The following is a 22,456-nucleotide window of genomic DNA, read 5'->3' on the forward strand; positions in this document are numbered from 1 at the left end:
AGTTTTGAAGTGATATTATTTTTTTAATTGAATGATTATAAAATGTACATTTGTATTTTGTATAATGAAAAATATAATACTGTTGAGTTTTAATTTATATTGGGTTTTGTAGAATAATTTAAATTTAATGTAGTACAAAACATTATATTTTTTAGTTGATTATTATCTTTGTAGACGTCTTGTAGCCCACACTCTAGATAATAAGAATAATATTATCGCTGTTACGACAATACGTCGCGCTGTACGCACGCGGATATTAATAGCAATAAGCTAATAGTTTTACATATATATTTATTTATATGTGTTTTTTATTCTATAATATAATATTAAATCAATAAAATTGGACGAGTTATTTCTCATTTCTATTTCGTCAGTTGCTGCAAATAGATCTGGATTCATTATGTAAGTACATAATTTATATTATTTGTATAGGTGTATAACCGACGTTTATTACTATAATTAAGCAATGTGTAGTTATTAAAATAATTAGTTTTAATAAAAGTATTTGAGTACCTTTTGTATTGAAGAAAATCATGTTTAATTAACGTTAAATGGATTGCGTTTTTACCAGTATCCTGTTTTTTTTTTTTTTATTTTTTTAAATTCTCAACTATTATAAAATTAGTTACTCTGGGTACACTGGCTAAATCGCGAATCGCATTGACTCATGCGGCTAGCGTTTTAACATTTTCACTTAATATATTACATAATAGTATGTACCGATTATTCCTTTTTCTGCGTAACCCGTAAAACGCACTTCTATAGTTTTATGTTTATCTTAATACAATTATTTTAATATTATTGATATATTTAAATGAATTGGTATTTTTAATTTATTGACTACTAGGGGTATCAAAAAAATATTTGCCTTGGGAATCCGGAAGTCTAAATTCGGCCCTGTATAGTATCCATATTTTTAACTTAATACTTAAATAACGTATAACTAAAGATTAATATTTAATTATAATTAAGTGATCCAATTAGGTTAAAAATTGATACTTAGGTACATATTATAATTTACAGAAACACAAGAAATTATTTATTAATAATTGGTAATTATGGCTAGTCGTGATCGTGATAAATTTAGATCACATCCTTCAGGTCATCAAAAGCGGTTGAAAAAAGCAAAAGTTGAAGCATTCATGCAAAAACAACGTGGATGTTTTGAAAAGTTTATCAGTAAAAAAAATAAAGATTTATTGGATGGAGTAGAAACTTGTGGAACTAGTGGAAACTTGGTTAATAAAAATGATGGAATAAAAAACACAAATATGGATTGTGAAGTTAGAGAAGTGACTAATATAAATGAAAATATTACTGGGTTAGAAAATGTTAAAAATCTTACACCACCTCTTGATGTTCAAGAAACAAATAATATTTTGAACGATAGACGTGTTTATGACTTAAGTGATCCTGGATGTTGGCCTTTAGAAATTACTCATCATATTCGAATAGAAATTTTATCTTTAGGCGTAAAAAGAAATCCACATCAAGAGTTTCCTGTTAATAGTGAAAACCCACCAAGAAAGTTTACTTCTTATCATTTCTATCGAACTATGTCTAACGGTGAACGCGTCGATAGAGAATGGTTAGTATATTCGAATAAAAAGGATTGTGTATACTGCTTTTGCTGCAAACTCTTTTTAAAAAAAAATTGTACTAGTGGTTTATCTTTAAACGGTATCAACGATTGGAAAAATATAAGTTATTCTCTTAAAATACATGAACAATCGATTAATCATTGTCAATCACTTAAAGATTGGTTGGAACTTAAAACAAGATTATTGTCATCACAAACAATTGACAAAGAACATTTAGCGATGATAGAAAAAGAAAAGAACCACTGGCGCAATGTACTTAAAAGAATTATATGTACCGTGCAATTTTTATCTAAACACAATGACGCATTTAGAGGTTCATCTGATAAAGTCTGTATAAAAAATAATGGAAAATTCCTTGGACTTATCGAAATGATGGCATCATTCGACGATGTCATGGCAGAACACATTCGAAGAATAAATAATCAAGAAACTCATGATCATTACCTTGGACCAGAAATTCAAAACGAATTGATAGAACAAATGTCGAGTAAAGTACGTGAAAATATAGTTAAAATCATAAAAAGCGCAAAATATTTCTCAATCATGATGGATTGCACCCCGGACGTAAGTCACCAAGAACAACTTTCATTGATTATTCGAATAGTTAATTTAGAATTAGAAAACGAAACTTTAGCACCAAAAATCGAAGAATATTTTTTAGATTTCATAAGCGTTGAATCAACTACTGGTTTACATTTAACAAACTTACTTGTTTCAAAATTACAAGAATACAATATTGACCTTCTGGACTGCCGTGGACAAGGGTATGACAACGGATCAAATATGAAGGGACAATATCAAGGTGTACAGTCCAGAATCAAACAACTTAACTCTAGAGCATTTTTTACTCCGTGTGCTTCACACAATTTAAATCTATTACTAGGAGATATTTCCAAAAGTTCCACAAAGGCAATTAGTTTTTTTGGAACAGTACAAAGAATATATTGTTTGTTTTCTTCTTCAATAAAACGTTGGAGTATTTTAAAAAAACATTGCCAAGAACTTACACTAAAACCCTTGTCTGAAACTCGATGGGAATGTAGAGTAGAAAGCATTAAAGCTATTCGGTATCAAATACCTGGAGTTATAAAAGCATTAGAAGAGGTTTCAGAAGTTACAAATGACCCTAAAACTAAGAGTGAAGCCAATTCTTTAGTTAGTCATGGAATTGGTGACTATGAATTTATTTTAAGCCTAGTTATATGGTATGACATTTTAGTGCAAGTAAATATGGTGAGCAAGTCATTACAATCTATAAATACAAATTTGCAAATATCGACAAGTATGTTGAATAGCTTATTAGATTTTTTAAAAAAATACAGAACAAATTGTCATGGATTTGAAAATGCAAAAATTACAGCTAATGAATTAGCAAAAGATATCGATATTGAACCAGTATTTACTCAAAAAAGATCTAAAAAAGCTAAAAAAATGTTTGATTATGAGAGCAATAATGACTTACATAGAAATAATGGTGAAGATACATTTAAACAAGACTATTTTATTGTTATTCTAGACCAGGCTATTATTTCAATGGAAGAAAGATTTATACAATTTAGGTGGTATGAAGAGAACTTCGGTTTTTTATTTAATATAAATAATTTAAAAGAATTAAATGATGAAGATTTAATGAAACACTGTAAAGATTTACAAAATATTTTGTCTTATGGTGACTCAAAAGATATTGAAGCGGTAGATTTGTATACAGAATTAATTTTATTTCGAAGTATGATTGAAGAAAACATGACAGCGTTACAAGCATTGGAAGTGACAAAAAAAGCTCGAAGTTGTTTTCCTAATATTTCAATTGCTCTTCGAATCATTTTGACGATTCCAGTTACTTCTGCTAGTGCTGAGAGATCATTCTCAAAACTAAAGCTTATAAAAACATATCTAAGAAACACAATGACGCAAAACAGATTATCAGGATTAGCAATGCTATCCATAGAAAATGAAATGGCTTCAGAACTCAACTTCGACTCAATAATTGATGATTTTGCAGCTAAAAAATCCAGAAAAAAAATGTTTTAATTTTGCATCATGATCCATCATTTTTTTGTTCTTAAAGTATAATTATTATATGTATAGTACAAGCAATAAAATGTATAATTAATTCTTTTAAAATGTATTATACATTATGTTCTATTTAAAGTTTACCATTGTAGGTAATTACATTTTTTATTAAAGAAATTTTTTTTTTATATAAATAAAACAAGATGTCTTACCATAATCAAATTTGCGTACCTGTTGGATTTAATTTTACAGAGATATTAGGTATAATTATACATTTTTGATCATAAATAGACGCAGGTATATAGTCAGAGGGCTATGCTCCCTAAATCATAAACGCTATCCATGCTTTTTAATTTTCATAGTATTATTACTATTATTGATAGGAAATATTATTGGTTTTATTCTATAATAATATATGAGGCCTCGCGTTTCGCAATTTAGATATTGCCTGAGGCCTCACAAAACATAACGACGGCCCTGAATACTATTGCATATGGTCACTATCGTTTAAAAAAATAGTTTATTTTATTTTTTTTAATTATGTAAAATTGATATAGTATTCAATAAAAATAATAATATTAATAAAATAAAATATAGGATAAATACAATTTTAAAAAAAACAAAAAACGTTATTTATTCATTATTTTTATTTTTATTACTAAAATGCATGTTTAAACAATTAGCTAAACAGTATAACATTAAATTTTTCAGAATGAACAAACCTAGAATATTCGTTCAAAACCTATAATTCCAAATTAGAAATCGATATTGAAAATCTCAGTGAACTCTATTTTATTTTAGACAAAGTTTTACATCGATTGCCAGATTAGTAGGGATATGGTAATAAAAAAATTAACGGATTTAATTTAATTATAACATTCGGTAATCAATTAAAAAATAAATTAACATAAAAATGAAATAGATCCAAACATTGTAATAATAAAATGGTTTATACAATTAAAATAATAAATATTGATTGATACATTTCGTTTATTTACTATTTTAAAGTATCGTTTACATCAATCCACGAATTATGACTGTTGTTAAAACCTAACCATTTAACATATAATTTGTTTTTATTTTTTTTTATAATACGTTGAATGAGAAAGGTATCGGAAAAAAATGTTTTTTTTTAATTCTTGTGTATAAAAACAGCCTAATATTATATTATTTGAACTATCTTTTAGTTGATAAGTTAATGGATCTGTATTTAAAATTTTAGAAATAGTGAACACTTCTGTTGACCAATTTGGTGTATAACCTTTACTGAAATTATGTTTATACTTAGATATTCTTACTTTGTCATTAATTTTAAATTTAAGTTTATTTGATGTATTAATTTGTAATGTTTTTCTTTTAATTGTAACCGGATTGATCCGAGCTTCGTGTGGTGAACATTTTATTGTTGAATGTTTTGTATTATTATAATTATATACTAATTTAAAAATTGAATTTATCCAATTCCATGAACCTGTTGATGTAAAATATTTGTAAATTTTATTTTTTATTGTTCTTATAACGCGTTCAACCATACCAGCCTTTATACTGCTATGTCTAATATGATACTTATTCATTATACTTTGAAATTCATTATTGTAAAATTCTGTTCCGTTATCTGTTTGTAATAATTTTGGTTGATTTTTTTTTAATATTTTTATTATACCTTTTGTACACTCCTTTGCTGTTTTATTTTTTAGTGCTTCTACCCACACATACTTGGTAAATGTATCTATAATAATTAAAATGAATTTAAAACCATTATTTTGTCTAGAATGTGGTTGTATGTCTATTAAATCAGCTTGCCAGAGATCATCTTTAAACCGTGTTACTACGCTTCGTCTAGGAAATATTTTTCTCGCTGGTCCATGTAACTCCTCAGCTAAACTGGTTAAGATTGTCATTATACTATAATATTTCTCACGCGTAATTCTTCTAAAATTGATATAATTTCATTATTGACACCAGTATTACCAACATTTTGTGATGATGTTAGAAGATTTAATCTAGTTACTAGTTCATTCGGATCGTCATAATAAACTAATTGTGTTTGAGGTATTACATCTTTATATAAACCAGAACCTCTCTTAACCTTTGGGGTTGCAGTAAAATTAAACATTTTTTCATTCTTTGGATCTGTAGTCATAGAACTGTTTGCTGTTGGACGAAATTCAAATGGATCATTTGGTATAGTTGTATTATTATGAATATTACTACGTTTAGTGTTAGATCTAGATAAATGATCGGTAATTTGTGATAAACTTAATCGAGGAGTTCTTGAGTTATTAATTTTATCTATTTCTTCGTTTAATTGCTTTTCCTCATTTTTCATTCTATCGTATAGAGGTTTTACAACATTCGTCCATTTATGAAACTTTGAGGTTTTAGGTTTCCCATCTGCATTTAAATGAGCTCGTGAAGTTTTTAAAATGTCGTAATAAGATTCCATATCTTGTAGAGTTGTATTTTTTGGTTCTTTCTCATATAGTAAAGACCATAGTCCTTCAGTCCATGGATAGTATTTATTAAATAACTGTAAGTTACCATGACTAAAAGTTACAGAGTAGCCTCCTATTTTATATGAATCACTGGCTTTATCATAATACATACCATATGATTTATCATATCGTTTTGATGTTGGACGTTTATTGAAAAAATTTGAAAATGATGAATTTAATTCGTTATCATTATCATCATCACTAACGTCTGAAGTTTCCGGTTTTATTTCATCAGCCGGTTGTGTATTCTTTTCTGTTTGGTTGCTCAATGGTTCTATTATTGGTTAAATGCTTCACGAAAATAGTTGTCGGAATCTATGATACCACGTTTCATTTCCATTATTTTTCGTTTTATATTTTTTTTTGAGGTTATTAAATTTTCCAATAAAACTTTTTCTTTAATCATTTCAAATAATAATGTGAATATAACTGTATCGTATGACTATTGACAACACAATGTATATAATTTCAGTTATACTTTATATTTATATTTATACTTACATTTATTTTATTTTAATAAAAGTATGAAAACCACATCTATATCTTCCTTCATCATTTCCCGAGTTTTATCAATAACCATAAACCCATAATCACTATGATTCCAACATAAATGGGAAATTTTCCGAAATTCAATGAAATCCATATCTGTAGACGAATGATCATTGAATATATGTCGTAAATTTGTATTGTCTTGTTTTAGTATTATTAAAAAATTTGAGTTATCTCTTACTAACTGTTTTGTTATTTTAGAATATGTTTGTGCTAAATAAAATACTGAACTAGCACCTGAATGTCTACAAATTGAGAAGTATTCTCTGATTACTGACTGCGGACCACATATAACGTCATCAAAATTATAATGGAATTTTTTTTAGTTAAGTTTGGTTTTATAACTTTATCAGCATTTGTAAAAATGAAAAAATTAGCACCTTTTATATTATCATCTATTATTTTTTTAACAAAACATATTTTTTTGATTTGAGGTTTTAGAGTATAGATAAATATTTTCAAATCTTAACCCGTTTTCATGGGTAATTAAATTATACATTATATTTGTTTTTCCTGAATCACTAGAACCAACTAATATAGCACGTATGGTATCAGGTAATAATGATCCATGTTTTGATGGTTTTTTTCTATCTGAACATCAACATTTGTAATATCTAATTTATCTTTCTGCTCAATCAAGTTCATTTTTTCGTATAAATACTCATGCATTTTTACTTTATAATCAGTTATAAATGATACGTTCAACTCATAAGTGTAAATCAGGTAAGACTGGTAAAGGATTTGTAAACTCACTTATAAATAGTCATCCGTTTGAAGTTCGTATTTCAAACTATTAGTATTGTTGACATGGTGCAAAATTAAAAAAAGTGACTAGATTGTGTTGATAAAGGAATAAAGCCGTTGGATACTGCATGTTACGATCACGATATTTGCATGCAACTAGAAAACATTTAGAAGATAGACATAAAGTGTTAGAACTTCGGGCTTGGGAAAGATAAAGCAAAAGATACACTTAGAAATAGAAAATCGTTGCGTACACCGTAATAAACGCAATGAAAGCTAAAAGAAAAATAGGAATGGGTTGTAAACGTAAACGGAAACGTACTACAAAAATAAAAATAAATGGTATAATGTTAGCGAAAAAAAAAAACGTTAAAAAAAAAAATGTTGGTAAAAGGTTGATTTTAACACCAGGTCAGACAGGTGGTGCAATTCCCTTAATACCTATTTTTGCAGGATTATCAGCACTTGGTAGTTTAATGTCTGGAAGTGCCAGTGTGTATAATGCAATACAAAATTCAAAAAGAAAGAAAGGTAATGGATTATATTTAAATAATAATGGATCAAGGAAAAAAAACTGATGATACGCTACCTAACAGACCACTAACTTCTAGAGATATTATAAAATACGTTACAAAGTTTAATATCAGTCATTTCCGCGGAGTATTTTCACGTGATAACTTACCTAAAAAACCTCTCGCAATCGAATGTGGTATATTAAACTTAGACGTATCTTCCGGTAATGGAAGTCATTGGGTAGCGTTTTATAAAATTAAAGATAAGGTTGAATATCTTGATAGCTTCGGTGATTTACCTCCACCGATTGAACTACAAAACTATTTTAAAGGAAACAAAATTAAATATAACTACACAAATTATCAAGATTTTAATTCATTTAATTGTGACATTTATGTCTTAATTTTTTACAATGCAAGAATCAGTTACTTTAAGTTTATCTGGTAATACAACCACATTATCTGTACATTATTGTCCACCAATTGATGTATACGATGACTCGGAAATTGCTTTGTTAAATTTGCAAACATATAATACATTTGCAAACATAAACGAAACTAATAACAACTTCGAAATATATTTAGAAAACCCCGATCGTTTACTAAATAATAATAAATTCCAATCTGTTCTATCACACTGAAAAGGGGGGGTGTTACGATATTAAGGATATTAAAAATCAAATTTTGACCCAAATAGATGACTTTAATTATGATAACGATTACTTTAGAATAAAATCGACAGAGAAAATGACTTTTGATATCGGGATTGATAAAATAGATTTTAGAACAACCATATTCAGTAATGGTATAATACGTTTTAACGTAAAGAACAGTATAGGACCTTTTTGGGGTTTGAAAAAAAAAGTTATGAACCACACAATATGCACATTGAGGGTCATCGATCACAGAAAGTGACAAATTTAATCAGTGTTAACTCAATAAAAGTAATGTGTAATATAGCTCAAGGTTCATTCAACAACCACATGTCAAGTCATTCAATTTATGAGTTTTCCCCTAGTGAGAACATAGGGTCTAAGCTGATTCAAACACCAAATAACCTAATATATTACAAATTAAATAAAACAAATATCGATTCAATAACTATACAATTAGTTGATCAAGATCATAATCCGATAAACAATTTAGGTGAGAAATTAATAATCAATCTACATATTAAACGTTACGGATATTAATATGGGATTAAAATTTAATATAAGCCCATTACATAAAATAAATCTTGTTAGTCAAAAGACTAAAGCGGTACCGGTAACATCGAATAATAAGTAAAAAAAATAACAACGAAAAATAAAACAATTTTAAAGGCTTTAGGTTATAAATTAAAGCAGAATGCCTGAAAGTGATATTTTAGATATAAGTTCGCCGTTTGAAACCGATTCTAAAATTACGAAAATCGAATATCATTCATATACACCGTATACAACTTCATTTAATAATAGCGATGAAATACGTATATCAATTCAACAAACAGATGTTTATCCATTTCTGAATGAAAGCTTTATATATTTAGAAGGTCAAGTATCAGATGCTGGAAAAGTAAAACTTACTAATAACGGTTTTTTCTATCTCTTTGATCAAATACGACTTGAAATCAATGGAATAGAAGTAGATAGAACACGTGTACTTGGTATTACCAGTTCGTTAAAAGGTTATCTATCAGGTACACCTGATAATTATAATTGTTATGAAAATGCTGGTTGGATTTTTAAAAATAGTTCAAACCCAGCAAATAATAATGGAGAATTTAGTGCATGCATTCCGTTGAAATATTGGTTAGGTCTATTTGAAGACTTTAAAAAGATATTAGTTAATTCTAGATTAGAACTAATATTAACTCGATGTCATAACGATTTAAACGCTCTAAAGGTAATAACCAGTGCAAGTACAAATTCTGGAAAAGTTGATTTGAATAAAATAGTTTGGAAGGTTCCACATATTACTGTTGATGATGAAGAAAGGTTAAAATTATTAAAACTTATTGAAAAAGAAAAAAGTTTGTTTATCCCGTTCAGATCTTTTGAAACTTTTGAATATCCTGAACTCGGAACCACAAAAAAAGTAGTGTGGAACTTGAAGACAGCATCAAAATTAGAAAAACCACGATTAATCATAATTGGATTACAAAAAGGACGTAAAAATTCGTTAAAAAAAGATTGTAGTATATTTGATCACTGTAATATAACAAACGTTAAAGTATTTCTTAACTCAATAGCTTATCCATATGATAACTTGAATTTAGATTTTACGAAAAATAATTTCACCTTATTATATGATATGTATACATCGTTTCAAGAATCGTACTATGAAAAAATATACGAAACCCCTTATTAAGTCCCTCTACTTTTCTATCGAACGCACCAATTGTAGTTATCGATACTTCAAAACAGAACGATTCGGCTACAGCATCATCAGTAGATGTGCAATTGGAAATTGAAGCATCGGAATCTCTTACAGGTGTAACTGCTTATTGTTTATTAATTCATGATCGCATTGTTGAATATGTACCTTTTACTAGAGAAGTAAGAAAACTAGTGTGAATAATATTAAAAAACTGATTTATTTAAAATACTTGATGTTAAATACTATTAATTAATTTAAAATAAATAAACAAAATGATAATAAAAAAAATGATTTTATTTATTTCAGAAATTTAAACGAAAATGATTCGTTTAACTAATAACTAATCATGTTTTATTTTCAGTAAAAGTAATAGGGAGATTTTTTATACTGAAAGAAGGACATTCCGCTTTAAACATTTTTTGTGTCCCTATAAAAATGGAGCCAAACGCCTCATGGTTTCCCTGAAACAACGTGGGGCGACTGACTCCATTTAACAGCGGGAATTTCTTACACTGCAAGGGGACAATACCTCCTCAAACTTTTTTCATCTCCGCTGAAAAATGGAGCCAGACGCCCCATATTTATACTAAGAAATGGTTAGAAAAACCATGGGGCGTCTGGCTCCATTTTACAGCGGGAATTTCTTACACTGCAAGGGGACCATACCCCCTCAAACTTTTTTCATCTCCGCTGAAAAATGGAGCCAGACGCCCCATATTTATACTACTCATATTTTCCCCTCTTCGATTCTATCCCATTGAGAGATATTATCAAAACTGATGTATTTAAAGAAATATACATGGGTCATATAAAAAAATTGTTGAGATAGATGGTCATTTGCAAAGATGTGTATAATAACACCGCACCTACTAGCGGGTGGCGCCGCTATAAATTTTCGAAAATCAGATATATTTAAAGAAATATAATATGGGTCACATGAAAAACTTATTAAGGTAGATGGTCATTTTGAAAACTATTATCAAGATCGCATTTTAAGAAAAAGACGGACATTTTTTCAAGGTAAAAACGTACACCCCCTATCAGTGGGGTTGTTAGGTACATTTTACGAAAAGCAAACATACTTTTCGATTATTCAGTCTTATACTTTACCACGTATAAGGCAGTACAAGATTGCTTCAGCTAACGAAAAATTCACCAAGTCCAAGCTGTTAAACGTAAGTATTTGGTTTTACAATAATAATTAAAATATTTTATAAGTATACATAATCTAATTCTTAGATGACGAACAACTACGATGAGTTCAACATTCAGGAAATAATCGATGAAGCACCTGTATTCCCGTCATCAATGTTAGAGAGTATGACTGTTCCATATAGTGCCATAGTAAGTTATTAATTTTAAAAGAATAAAATTATTTTTTTTTTTAAAATTAAATTAATTGTTATTATTTAGACTCCACCGAAGCTTTTTCGCCGGACTTGTCCCCGTCATCGATGTCGCCAAGCATGTTACACATGCTTTCGTTAAAGACTCCTCGCGAGTTTCATAATCTGATTATCGGAATTATTAAACAATGCGAGACCAAGTCTTTTTCCTGGGAAGACGATGAGGACGAAAATCACACACTGAATATGGTCATGGAGCGGTATGAAAATACCATCACCGCCGCTTCCGACGACTGGGGGGAGGGAGGGAGGGGGGGGGGTAACGAACAGGAAAATGTGGAATTAAATAAGGTTATGGACATGTATGAGAGTTATGAATTGTCAAGTGTGGTACAGTGTAATATAAATATTTTTTTTTCATTTATATAATTGACTTATTATTTTAACTTAGTATTTAAATATTTCAAACATTCTGGTTAAAATAGTATATGAAAACGGTTCTCTACGAATACAAACCTTGCCATTTATTGTTACAATGGGTATTGTATTATGCGATCGCCATATAATGCAGGGGTTTTTAGGACATCCCATAGGACGATGGTTATTGTGGGAGAGTATAACCCCACCCTACAACATATTGGCTGAAAAAAACAAATAATATTTTAGTAAAAACACGGATTTACCCCCTCTCACCACCAAAAAAAAAAAAAACACTGAGATTTCTGGGCACTTGCTCTGTTGTCCACCATTGCAGGATCATTGTGTCACAGTTCATTGCACGAACATCTTGCCTTTGGTACACTTCTGCTCTTCGTTATTGCGTTTTATAAGTGTTTTATTTTTTTAACGTTATATATTTCTTCATGTATAAATGCCAGCTGTGTGCATCGGTTTTTAAGTTAAAAAAATGTTTAGATAGACATGAAAAAGCACATACTGGTATACTTTACCGATGCATAGTATGTGCAAAAACATTCAAAGACGAATCCAACTTGAGGAGACATTTGAAATAAGTTCATGGTATTTATACAATTTTTTTTTTTTTTCTATACTTTCAATATTAATTTATCTGTAATATTTTTCTAAGCTATCCTTCACGCACCCGCTACATTGAGGCCTCAACAAGAGAGTGTTATTAAGTATGCACCTCGTATTAACCGACCTGCTGTTCCCGTCGTTCCAACCGGCAGTTCAAACATTATGTCAGATGACGACATTTGTATGGCTGCCATGGAAAATTTTGAAAAAGAAGTGCAGAACGTTTATAAAGGTTAGTGTTATTTATTACGATCGAATTAATTAGATTTTTTTTTTTTTTTAAAGACTACGATTTTATTTGTCCACCGTGGACTAACAATTTTTTTTTTTTTAATTTAAGATTCTTATACTACCGCTGTTAATAACGCGTTTCCACCGCCAACACCTCATTCGCTGCTAGGTCAAAAAAAAAGCGTATACATTTTGTACAATCCTCCGGTTTTGTAGAAATCTTAGCCTCTAAAGCCCGAAAACAGTTGTGTGGTACTATGCTAAAAATACGGGGGGTATCAAAAATTATACGGTTTTTCTCCGCTCTCTCGAATCCGAATTAAAGCAGTTGTTAAAAACACGGGTACAGAAGCACCCTATTAAGTTCAATTTAAAGTTTGAGGTCAGCTATAGTATACCATCAGTGCCTAATTCATTGGAGAATAGGGCATTTAAAACATCTGCGGTCGAGATTTTTGTAGAGAGCGATATTTCGGCGATAATACAGGGGGCGTTTGATAAATTGTTAAGTGAAAACGAAACATACGCAAGTAGAGGGAGCGGGTTTACATTAGAGAGCATAGACGGGTTATTGTTGACTATATATAAATATATGCCGATGGGAGGATCGTCATATATACAGTTGCCAGCGTTTATTGATAGGAAACGGGCTACTATTAAACCTCAAAATTTAGACCAGCAATGTTTTAAGTGGGCAATTCTCGCGAGGCATGTAACGAGCCCGGTGGCATGTCGTATCGGTGACAATTATAGACAACATGAAGGCAAATATAATTTAGAAGGCATTTCCTTTCCAACGCCTTTATCTAATATAAAAAAATAATACACGAGTGTCTATAAATGTTTACGGCCTTGAAAAAAAATTTAATCCGACAAAAAAATATCCTACTTACAATATATACCCAATTCGTGTAGTTGATGAGGAGAAGTCGGACCATTTCGACTTGTTTTTGACAACGTGAGTAGGTGTAAAATGGGGCTTCTGGAACCTGAGCTTCTGAGCCGCTGAGCCTCTGCATCACATTATAATGATAATCATACATCAAAGTTTTGCTAATGTCCAATACAGCGAATCTTATAGAAAATAAAATAAAAATTTATTGATCAATGTATAATATAAAATATAAAGTAAATATTTACCAATATATATAAGTTTATCAAATTTGATTATTTTATTTTCCAAAGTGACAGCGCTAAGGGTATCGCTATATCTGGTGCAATGCTTAAATGTAGTTTTATTTATAAGTTTTTGGAGTCGCCGCTCACATGATACCAACTCCATTTTAATTTCCTTACGTTTAGATTGCATCGTTTTCCATGTAATAAAAAAAAAAAAAAAAAAATTAAGAAAAAAAAAGTTGAAAAAAAAGTTTAAAAAAGTTTAAACAGTAGTTACCAAAAACCGCATTATTCATGAGCTCAAAAAAATCCTTCTCAAACTCGTTCCTGTCTTTCTTCCTCATCTCAGTGTTTAACTGGATATACTTGGCAAGTCAATCCGACTGGCTAAACTCCAAGACTCTATGTACCTATATATAAAAAAAAAAAGTTAAAAAAGTCTGCAAGTGGGTACCGCTCTGCTGTACATTAGGGGGTGGGGTAAACCTTGGACTAGGGTAGATTAAATTTGAATGCAATGATAGATATCATTGTATACGAAAAACGATTCTGAACGGAGATGATTTGTCAATCTAGAATATATTATAATTAAATATTGTCATATTATATTCTATTTTGAAACAAATATTCCGATTTCATAAAAATTTTAAACTCAAACGCCCAAAACATTTTTCCTATAATGACGCTTAAAATTTTCTTTATAGCTTTTTGAAGCAAAACTTATGGAAAACTTAGTGTTGAATTTTTTAACGTTAGATATAAATACAAACAATTTTATGAATTTTGAGCTACAAAATAATTTGCAAATATTCATGATTTTGACGAATTTTTGTCAAAATTTTCCCTTCAAATGCTAATAAAAAAAAATTGTGACTATGTATTCTTATAATTTTTTAATCACTATAAGAATAACATATGAGGAACTTTGTATAAAATGTACAAGTATTTTGATAGGGCCAAAAAAATTTTATCGATACTTCAAAAAACATTTTTCAGAAAAATTGAAAATTTCAGTTGTCTATAAATAGCTCAAAAAAACTCAAAATATTTTGAAAATTAAATCACGTAAAGAAAATGCCAATCTAAATAACTGGTAAAATTTTCAAGTATCTACGACTTATACTTTTTGAATAATAACAAATATCAAAAATCGTTTGAGGCTAAACCGTTATTTAACGCGGTTTTGTAAAAATTTAAATTTCAAACACTCATAAAAATTTTTTGTCTGAATAAGGTAGAGTTTTTTTTACAGATATTTGAAGAAAAATTTATGGAGAACCTTGTACCAAATTTTCAAAACTTAGTTATGAAAGAAAAAAATTTTATGATTTTTCAACTTCAAAATTACTTGCAAATTTTCGCGTTTTCGACAGATTTCGTAAAAATTTGAACTATAAACGCTTATAAAAAAAAATTGTGACTAACGATTTTTAAATTTTTTTAGCAACAATAAGAAAAACTTATAAGGAACCTTGTATTAAATTTTCAAGTTTTTTTGGTCATCCAAATTTTTTTTACCGACATTTCAAAAAAAAAAATTCGCATAAAAATCGAAAATTTCAGTGGTCTATGAATAACCCAAAAAAAGTAAAATTTAACTGTATATAGATAACACTAACATAAACATTCGGTAAAAATTTCAAGTACTTACAGTGATTAGTTTTTGAATTACAACCATATAAAAAAATCGATTCGGTCGAAAACTGGATTTGCGTAAAAATTCCCGTTTTTCCGTCAATTTTTTTTTTGTTTTTCTCGATTTTTTGAAAACTATTGGAAAATGTTAACTTTTTACTTTTATAATGCACCAAGGATATTCACTTTTACATCGGAAACCACCCCCATAGTTTGAAATTGGAGCATTATATCGACTAGTTATGCTGTACACAGACACAAAAAAAAAACATACATCATTGTAAAATCATAACATTCTTCACTCCGTTCAGAATCTAAAATTTATTTTAAAATAATGTAAAATGAAATATTTACCTTTTCAATTATCAACCTGTTATCAATTGCCTGCTGCAGATTCCTATAATGCATAATATAGTTTTCCTTACGCTCAAACGTCGCCATAAGTTTCCGCACTTTTGAGCCTTGTGGTATGCTATTTTGTGGTAGGAATGGCAGATCATTATGCTTATCGTGCAAGTATCGCGGGTATGATATATCTACTTCGTATACATGACCTCTAGCTGATTTGGGGTTAATTCGCTCAAACCGTCTAAATTTGGCTCAACCCAGTTAAAATTACCATAAAAATAATTTACCAAATTATACGTGGACATGCAAACGTCACGGAAGTTTTCAAAAACGTCGGCCAGCAACAAAACATCAATTTTTAAATAGAAATCGCTGTACTCGCCCAACGTCTTGCACTTGAAGTTGTCCCAGACCGCCTTCGCGTGCTTAAAATCATCCTCTTTAATCCCTGACTCGGTCAGTGTACTATAAAATTCATCCTCCCCCGGTAAACATGACACATCCAACTTGGCCCAAATATCTGTGTACTCGTACGGGTAAACACCTTTCCGAGTAACAAGAGTCATATCTTCGCTGACAAAATGTTTAGCTGTCTCACGGAAGTTTTCGAAATTATGTGTAATTAAGTTTTCAGCCAGAGACGACAAACTAAACGCCATAAATCTGAACGTATCGATAAACCGAATAGTGAACTTACTACTTATATGTTTTGTAAAAGATATAAATTTCTCTTCACTATTCGGAATAACGGATATGCTTTCAGTATCAAAACCAAGTTCAGTGACTATGAAGTGTGAGTCATAGTTAGAGAGATTATGAAAAAATACCGGTACAAATTTAGGCTGTTGTAACTCTAAGTTACACTTTGAACACAAAGTTTGTTTAAATTTGCCCGTCAGATGATTATGATCTCTAACTTTTTCGCCACTGACTAAAATACATTTACACAAATTACACGTATTACACTCTTGATGTGTTTTTTCTTCCTCTTTGGTCACGGTCAAAGGAATGTTAGTCTTCATTAACTTTTCAATTTTCCAACGGACCGCAACTATAGCCTCAACAAAACATTTCGCTACGTCCGCATGTTGTTCGTCGCCCTGTATACTACCGGCACTGTAGGTATTTCATATTCTTCAATGAGCTCCGTCGGCACGTCATCGCTTGCCTTAACCAAAAATCCGTAGCTCATCGCCTCATGTTTATGAATTATTTTTGTATTTCCACCCTTTACCTCGTCCGTTTTCACTAATAAGGCCTCGAAATCAGCGTAAATAACAAATGGCTGTCTAACAGTATTTTTCCATTTTTTTAAATTTGTACATACCCCCTCCTCTTTTGGCATTTCCGGAAAAATAGGCTTATGTACCCCACAGAATAATTTGTGCTCTTCCAACGCCTCACGCGACCATTACACTTGAACTTTAGTAGTCTATTATCAAGAGTACAAAAATATCGCTTACAAAAATATACCGAATGTTCATATCTAGTTTTTTGCGACCGTACGAGTCGCGACAAACTAGTTATATACGTGTAGTGCGAGTTGTCATCACACGTTAGTAGGTCTAAAATGGGGCTTCTGGAACCTGAGCTTCTGAGCCGCTGAGCCTTGCTGAGCCGCCGCCGTCCCCACCATCGCACCCGTCCCCGCCACCGCCGCCGGATACGTATCCGTGTAACCCCGCCGCCCCACATCCATCGCCGTGGTTATCATATTATTGTACTATATTACCGTACACGTACTATATTACCGTACACACATATTCAATAGATAACGCTATCTATCCCTGTTGTTATCACATATTCACATATTACCGGCATATTACCATTTGAAAAATTATAGTATAACAAGCATGTAGAGTCTTGTTTGCATTACAAACAATAGTATTATTCATAGATTTGAGTTTAGAAATAATTCTATAAGATGTATTTAGAATATTGTGGTAATACTAAATATATTTGTATAATCAAAACAAAATGTATATTTCATCTACTTGCAATACCTCATCCCTCGATGACCACCATAGATCGTCACCGCGTATTGTCACGCTTCTATTTTCCCACATTTAAATTAAAACGTTCGTGTCTGAATACACAGCTCACTAAAAGAAATCCCTTCTTTCTAAAATGTCTTTCCTTTAAATCTATAGACAGATCAATGTATGGGAAAATAAACCCTAAATTCAGTTTTTAGGTCCAATGTATCCTAAGATTTCGAAAAAAAGAGTTTTCGTCCTTATTACTGTCTTGTTTAATTTGTTTGCTGTTTGACGTTAAATGAGCTGATGTTTGAATTAATATAGATTTATATGTTTTTAAATCGTTTTCGGTATATAATTTCGGGGCTTTTGAAAATATTAAACTACAGAGACCCTGTGTTAACGGGTATGTAGTATCATCAACAATTATCGTATTTCCGACAAGTTTGATTTCTTTTTTACCTAAACGTACCGTTTTATTAGGCTGTAATTTAGGACCATACGTCTTGTCTATGCTGTATGAATCTAACAATTCATCTATTTGATAAAAATGAAAATCTTCAGTGTTGTCTATAATTTTATCCTAAGTAGATTTTTTTATTTCGTTTAACGGATCGATAATCGGTTTAAATGTTTCTGTTACTATCGATTGAATATCGGCTTTTCATTGTTTTAATGCAGTATATTTTCGTTTAATATTTTCTTTTGCTTTTATCAATTCTTCGAGTACTTCACCACTGGCGTCCATGATCGTGAATGAGATGTTTATTAAAAAACGTAAGTTTATATAATAACAAACGTGTCGAAGCCGTGACGATAACGCCCATTATCGCGTTCACACTCTTTGTTTATTACGATAAAGTTGAACCTCCCCTTACGCCAACACGATGTACAGAAATCTTTAAATTCTGTATACGACATATCACCAGAGTAATGCTTCTTGTAAACATGTTTTAAATTAGTTTCATCTTGTTTAAATAAAACGATAAGGTTAGCGTTATAACGCAAAAGTTGTTTTGGTACTCTTGAATAACTCTGAGCTATATAGTACACATCTATAAGGTTATGCCTTCCCCTTGCAAAGATTGATCTACATACTCCTTGCCCCTCTGTCAAAATATCGTCTAGAATATACACAGAGTTTGGTAGGGCTTTTTCAGGTTCAATAACTATCGTAGAACGTAAATAATTGTACTCCTTCGATATCTAATAAGATATTACTCAACATTTTATATTTCGGTTGATCCAGAGTTTTCGAATATATGTAAACGTTGTGAAATCTTATTCCATTTATATTAGTTAATAATGCAAACATTAAATTCGTTTTTCCACAGCCGGACGGACCCACAATAAGCGCACGTATCGTATTGGGTAGAAGCGGACCGTGTCTATAATTTTGAAACGAAGTAGGTGGATCTACATTCTCAACTGTAAGCTCGGTTTCTTGTTTAATGAATTTCATTTTGATATAAATATCTATGTTGTGATGAGAATGTCATCAGTACACAATGTCACTCGCTCGAAGAAGCAACAAGAATAAAGGTGGCGGGCTTATTAACACGCTTATAAACAAATTACCGGTCGAACTTCACGTGCCTGGTAAGTTTATTAAATCCGATATTATCATAATAATAATAATAATAATAATAATAATATTTTAATTTTTTTTTTTTTTTGTAGGTTATCAATACTGTGGACCTGGTACAAAATTGAAAAATTGTTTAGTTCGTGGTGATAAAGGTATAAACCCGTTAGACGCTGCGTGTAGAGACCACGATATCGCATACGAACGTAGTAATTCTATCGCCAATCGTAACGAAGCTGATCATATATTAGAACAGCGAGCCTGGGAAAGGTTCAAATAGAATGATTCTGGTTTAAAAGAAAAAGCTGTAGCTTGGGGTGTGACTACCGCCATGAAGGCAAAACGTAAAGTTGGTGGTGGTTGTGGTTGTGGGTTTAAAGCAGCGGTTAAAGCAACTAAAAACGTTTTAAAGAAAAATGTTGGTGAAAAAAATTTAATGAAATTAATAAAAAAGTGTGTAGCCGTCGCACGAAAAACATTTAAATCTACAAAGACAAAACTTCCGAGAATAGTAAACATTCCGAAAAATGGCGGTGCATTAAAACTTATTCCGATTTTTGCCGGCTTATCAGCTCTAGGCGCTCTGACTGGTGGAGTTGCCAACGTTGTTAAGGTGGCTAATGAATTTAAGAGGAACGTTCCATCACATTTGGGAAATGGTTTATACCTGACGCCATTTAAAGGCAACTCGTACAAAATAGGCGATGGTCTATATATCACACCATATAAAAATGGTGGTGGGAGAGTAAAAACGATAAAAAACTAATATCTACGTTACCCGAGAGAGCGTTGTACGATTTCGAACTTATAAAAATCGCACGTTTGTTGAAAATACCACATTTCATCGGCGTGTTTACTAGAGATAAGTTGCCCGTTCGTCCTAAACGATTTGAATCGGCGATTGTTAACTTGGACACTGAAAACGGTACAGGTACGCATTGGGTAGCGTATAAAAAAATCGGAAAAAAAGTAAAATATTACGACAGCTTTGGAAATTTAGCACCTCCGCTAGAAGTACAGAAATATTTTCAAGGATGCGATATTAATTACAATTACAACACAGAGCAGAGATTTAATACATCAAACTGTGGACACTTGTGTGTACAATTTTTATCATGTACACGATAACGTTAAACGGGAACTCGAGTGAACTGTCATGCGATATTTTTCCGCCCATAGAGGTAGAAAATACAGCACAAATATGTCTTTTGAGCTTGCTAACAAATAATTCAATTCCAAACATAGAACCTGGTTGCAATACCATAGGTTTTCGGAATATGATTGGACAAGTTGAAAACGTAATTATACCTACTGGAACGTATGAGTTGGAAGATTAGAGTTTGTTATAAACAAGTTGAAGCCCGACTATATAACTTTTTTCGAATTAAAATCAGATGGTAACACGTTAAAGTGTATGATATCCTGTAGCCATGAGATTGACTTTTCAATCGAAAACAGTATAGCATATTATTAGGATTTAGAAATGTTGTATATACTACTGGTACTACACACGAATCTGAAAATACAGTCAACATAATGAAAATACTGTATAAAAATAGAGTGCAACTTAATAACCGACTCATTTTGTGACGGATCGCCGAGTCAGATTATACATGAATTTTATCCGACTGTTGCTGTGGGCTATAAAATTGTTGAAGTGCCTAGACATTAGTTTTTTTATGGTCTTAATACTACTTCTATAAGTAAAGTTGAAATCATACTAAAAGATCATAAAGATCGATTGATAAATTTACGTGGTGAACCAATTACGATTCGATTACAAATAACACACGGATAAGATGGCGCTCAAGTTTAATATAAATACTACTGTAATAAAAAAACCCGTCATTAAAGTGACTGCAGTTAAGAAGTCAACACCTATATCTAAACCGAAAAACAACGAGTTCAAGCTCACGAAAAATAACTGGATTTTCTTCGTTCACTACAATATGGATGACACATATTTAGATGTAACGGCCGGTTATGTCGACGATTGTAAAATAACTCAAATGCAATATCATTCGTTCACGCCGTATTCAAACACGTCTTTTTCATACAATGATGAAATTAGAATAAATATTCAAAATATGGAATCTTACACTCTACCGTGTGAAAGTTATATTTACATTGAAGGAAAGCTAAGAAAACCTGTAGATTCTGAAGGAGACGTACGTGTTTCGAATAATGGTTTGGCATTTTTATTCTCCGAAATGCGATATGAAATAAATGGAATAGAAATACAAAAATTGAAATCACCCGGAGTGTCGTCTTGCCTGAAAGCATACTGTTCATATACACCAAGTGACTTGAATACGTTAGACAATTGTGCTTGGGACTCGGGCTTGGACGGCGAAGATAATAAAAATTTTATGAGCAATGATGTATTTACCGGTTGTATACCTCTAAAACATTTATTCGGATTTTGCGAAGATTATAAAAAAATATTACTAAATTGCAATCAACAACTGATTTTAAATCGCTCGTCTACCGATTTAGACGCATTACGTATGACGCAAACCGTAACCCCCGAAAACGTTGAAAAAAATAAAAAAATTATGATTGAATTGATTAAAGTGATATGGAAGATGCCTATAATCAGAGTTAATGATAAAGAAAAATTAAAACTGTTGAAAGTGATAGATTCACGTAAAACGTTATCATGTGCGTTCAGAACCTGGGATCTATGTGAATATCCTGTACTACCTAGAAATACTTCACATTCATGGACGATAAAGTCTAGCAGCTTGCTTGAAAAACCTAGATTTATTTTGTTTGGATTACAAACAGATAGAAAAAAAAATATAGAAAACGATGCTGGGCGCTTTGACCACTGCCAACTAAAAAATCTTAAGGTACACTTAAATTCTGAAGTGTTTCCATATGAAGACTTTCGTGCTGATTTT

General features: G+C 30.9%; 2 protein-coding genes across 2 annotated transcripts in view; both read left to right on the plus strand.

Annotated features, from left to right (window-relative positions):
- The first annotated feature begins 1,058 nt into the window (after window positions 1-1,058).
- On the plus strand, window positions 1,059-3,632 carry LOC126551732 (zinc finger MYM-type protein 1-like). Its single transcript, XM_050205783.1, has one exon. It carries the CDS (start codon window positions 1,059-1,061, stop codon window positions 3,630-3,632), a length of 2,574 nt encoding a protein of 857 aa, XP_050061740.1.
- Window positions 3,633-21,352: 17,720 nt separating this feature from the next.
- LOC126551733 (uncharacterized) overlaps window positions 21,353-22,456 on the plus strand; it is a 1,337-nt gene continuing 233 nt past the window's right edge. Inside the window, exon 1 of the mRNA XM_050205789.1 lies at window positions 21,353-22,405. Within this exon, the coding sequence (XP_050061746.1) occupies window positions 21,353-22,405 (1,053 nt within the window). The remainder of the gene's footprint in view (window positions 22,406-22,456) is intronic.

Source organism: Aphis gossypii, chromosome X (genome assembly GCF_020184175.1).
Source record: "Aphis gossypii isolate Hap1 chromosome X, ASM2018417v2, whole genome shotgun sequence".
NCBI classification, from domain to species: domain Eukaryota; kingdom Metazoa; phylum Arthropoda; class Insecta; order Hemiptera; family Aphididae; genus Aphis; species Aphis gossypii.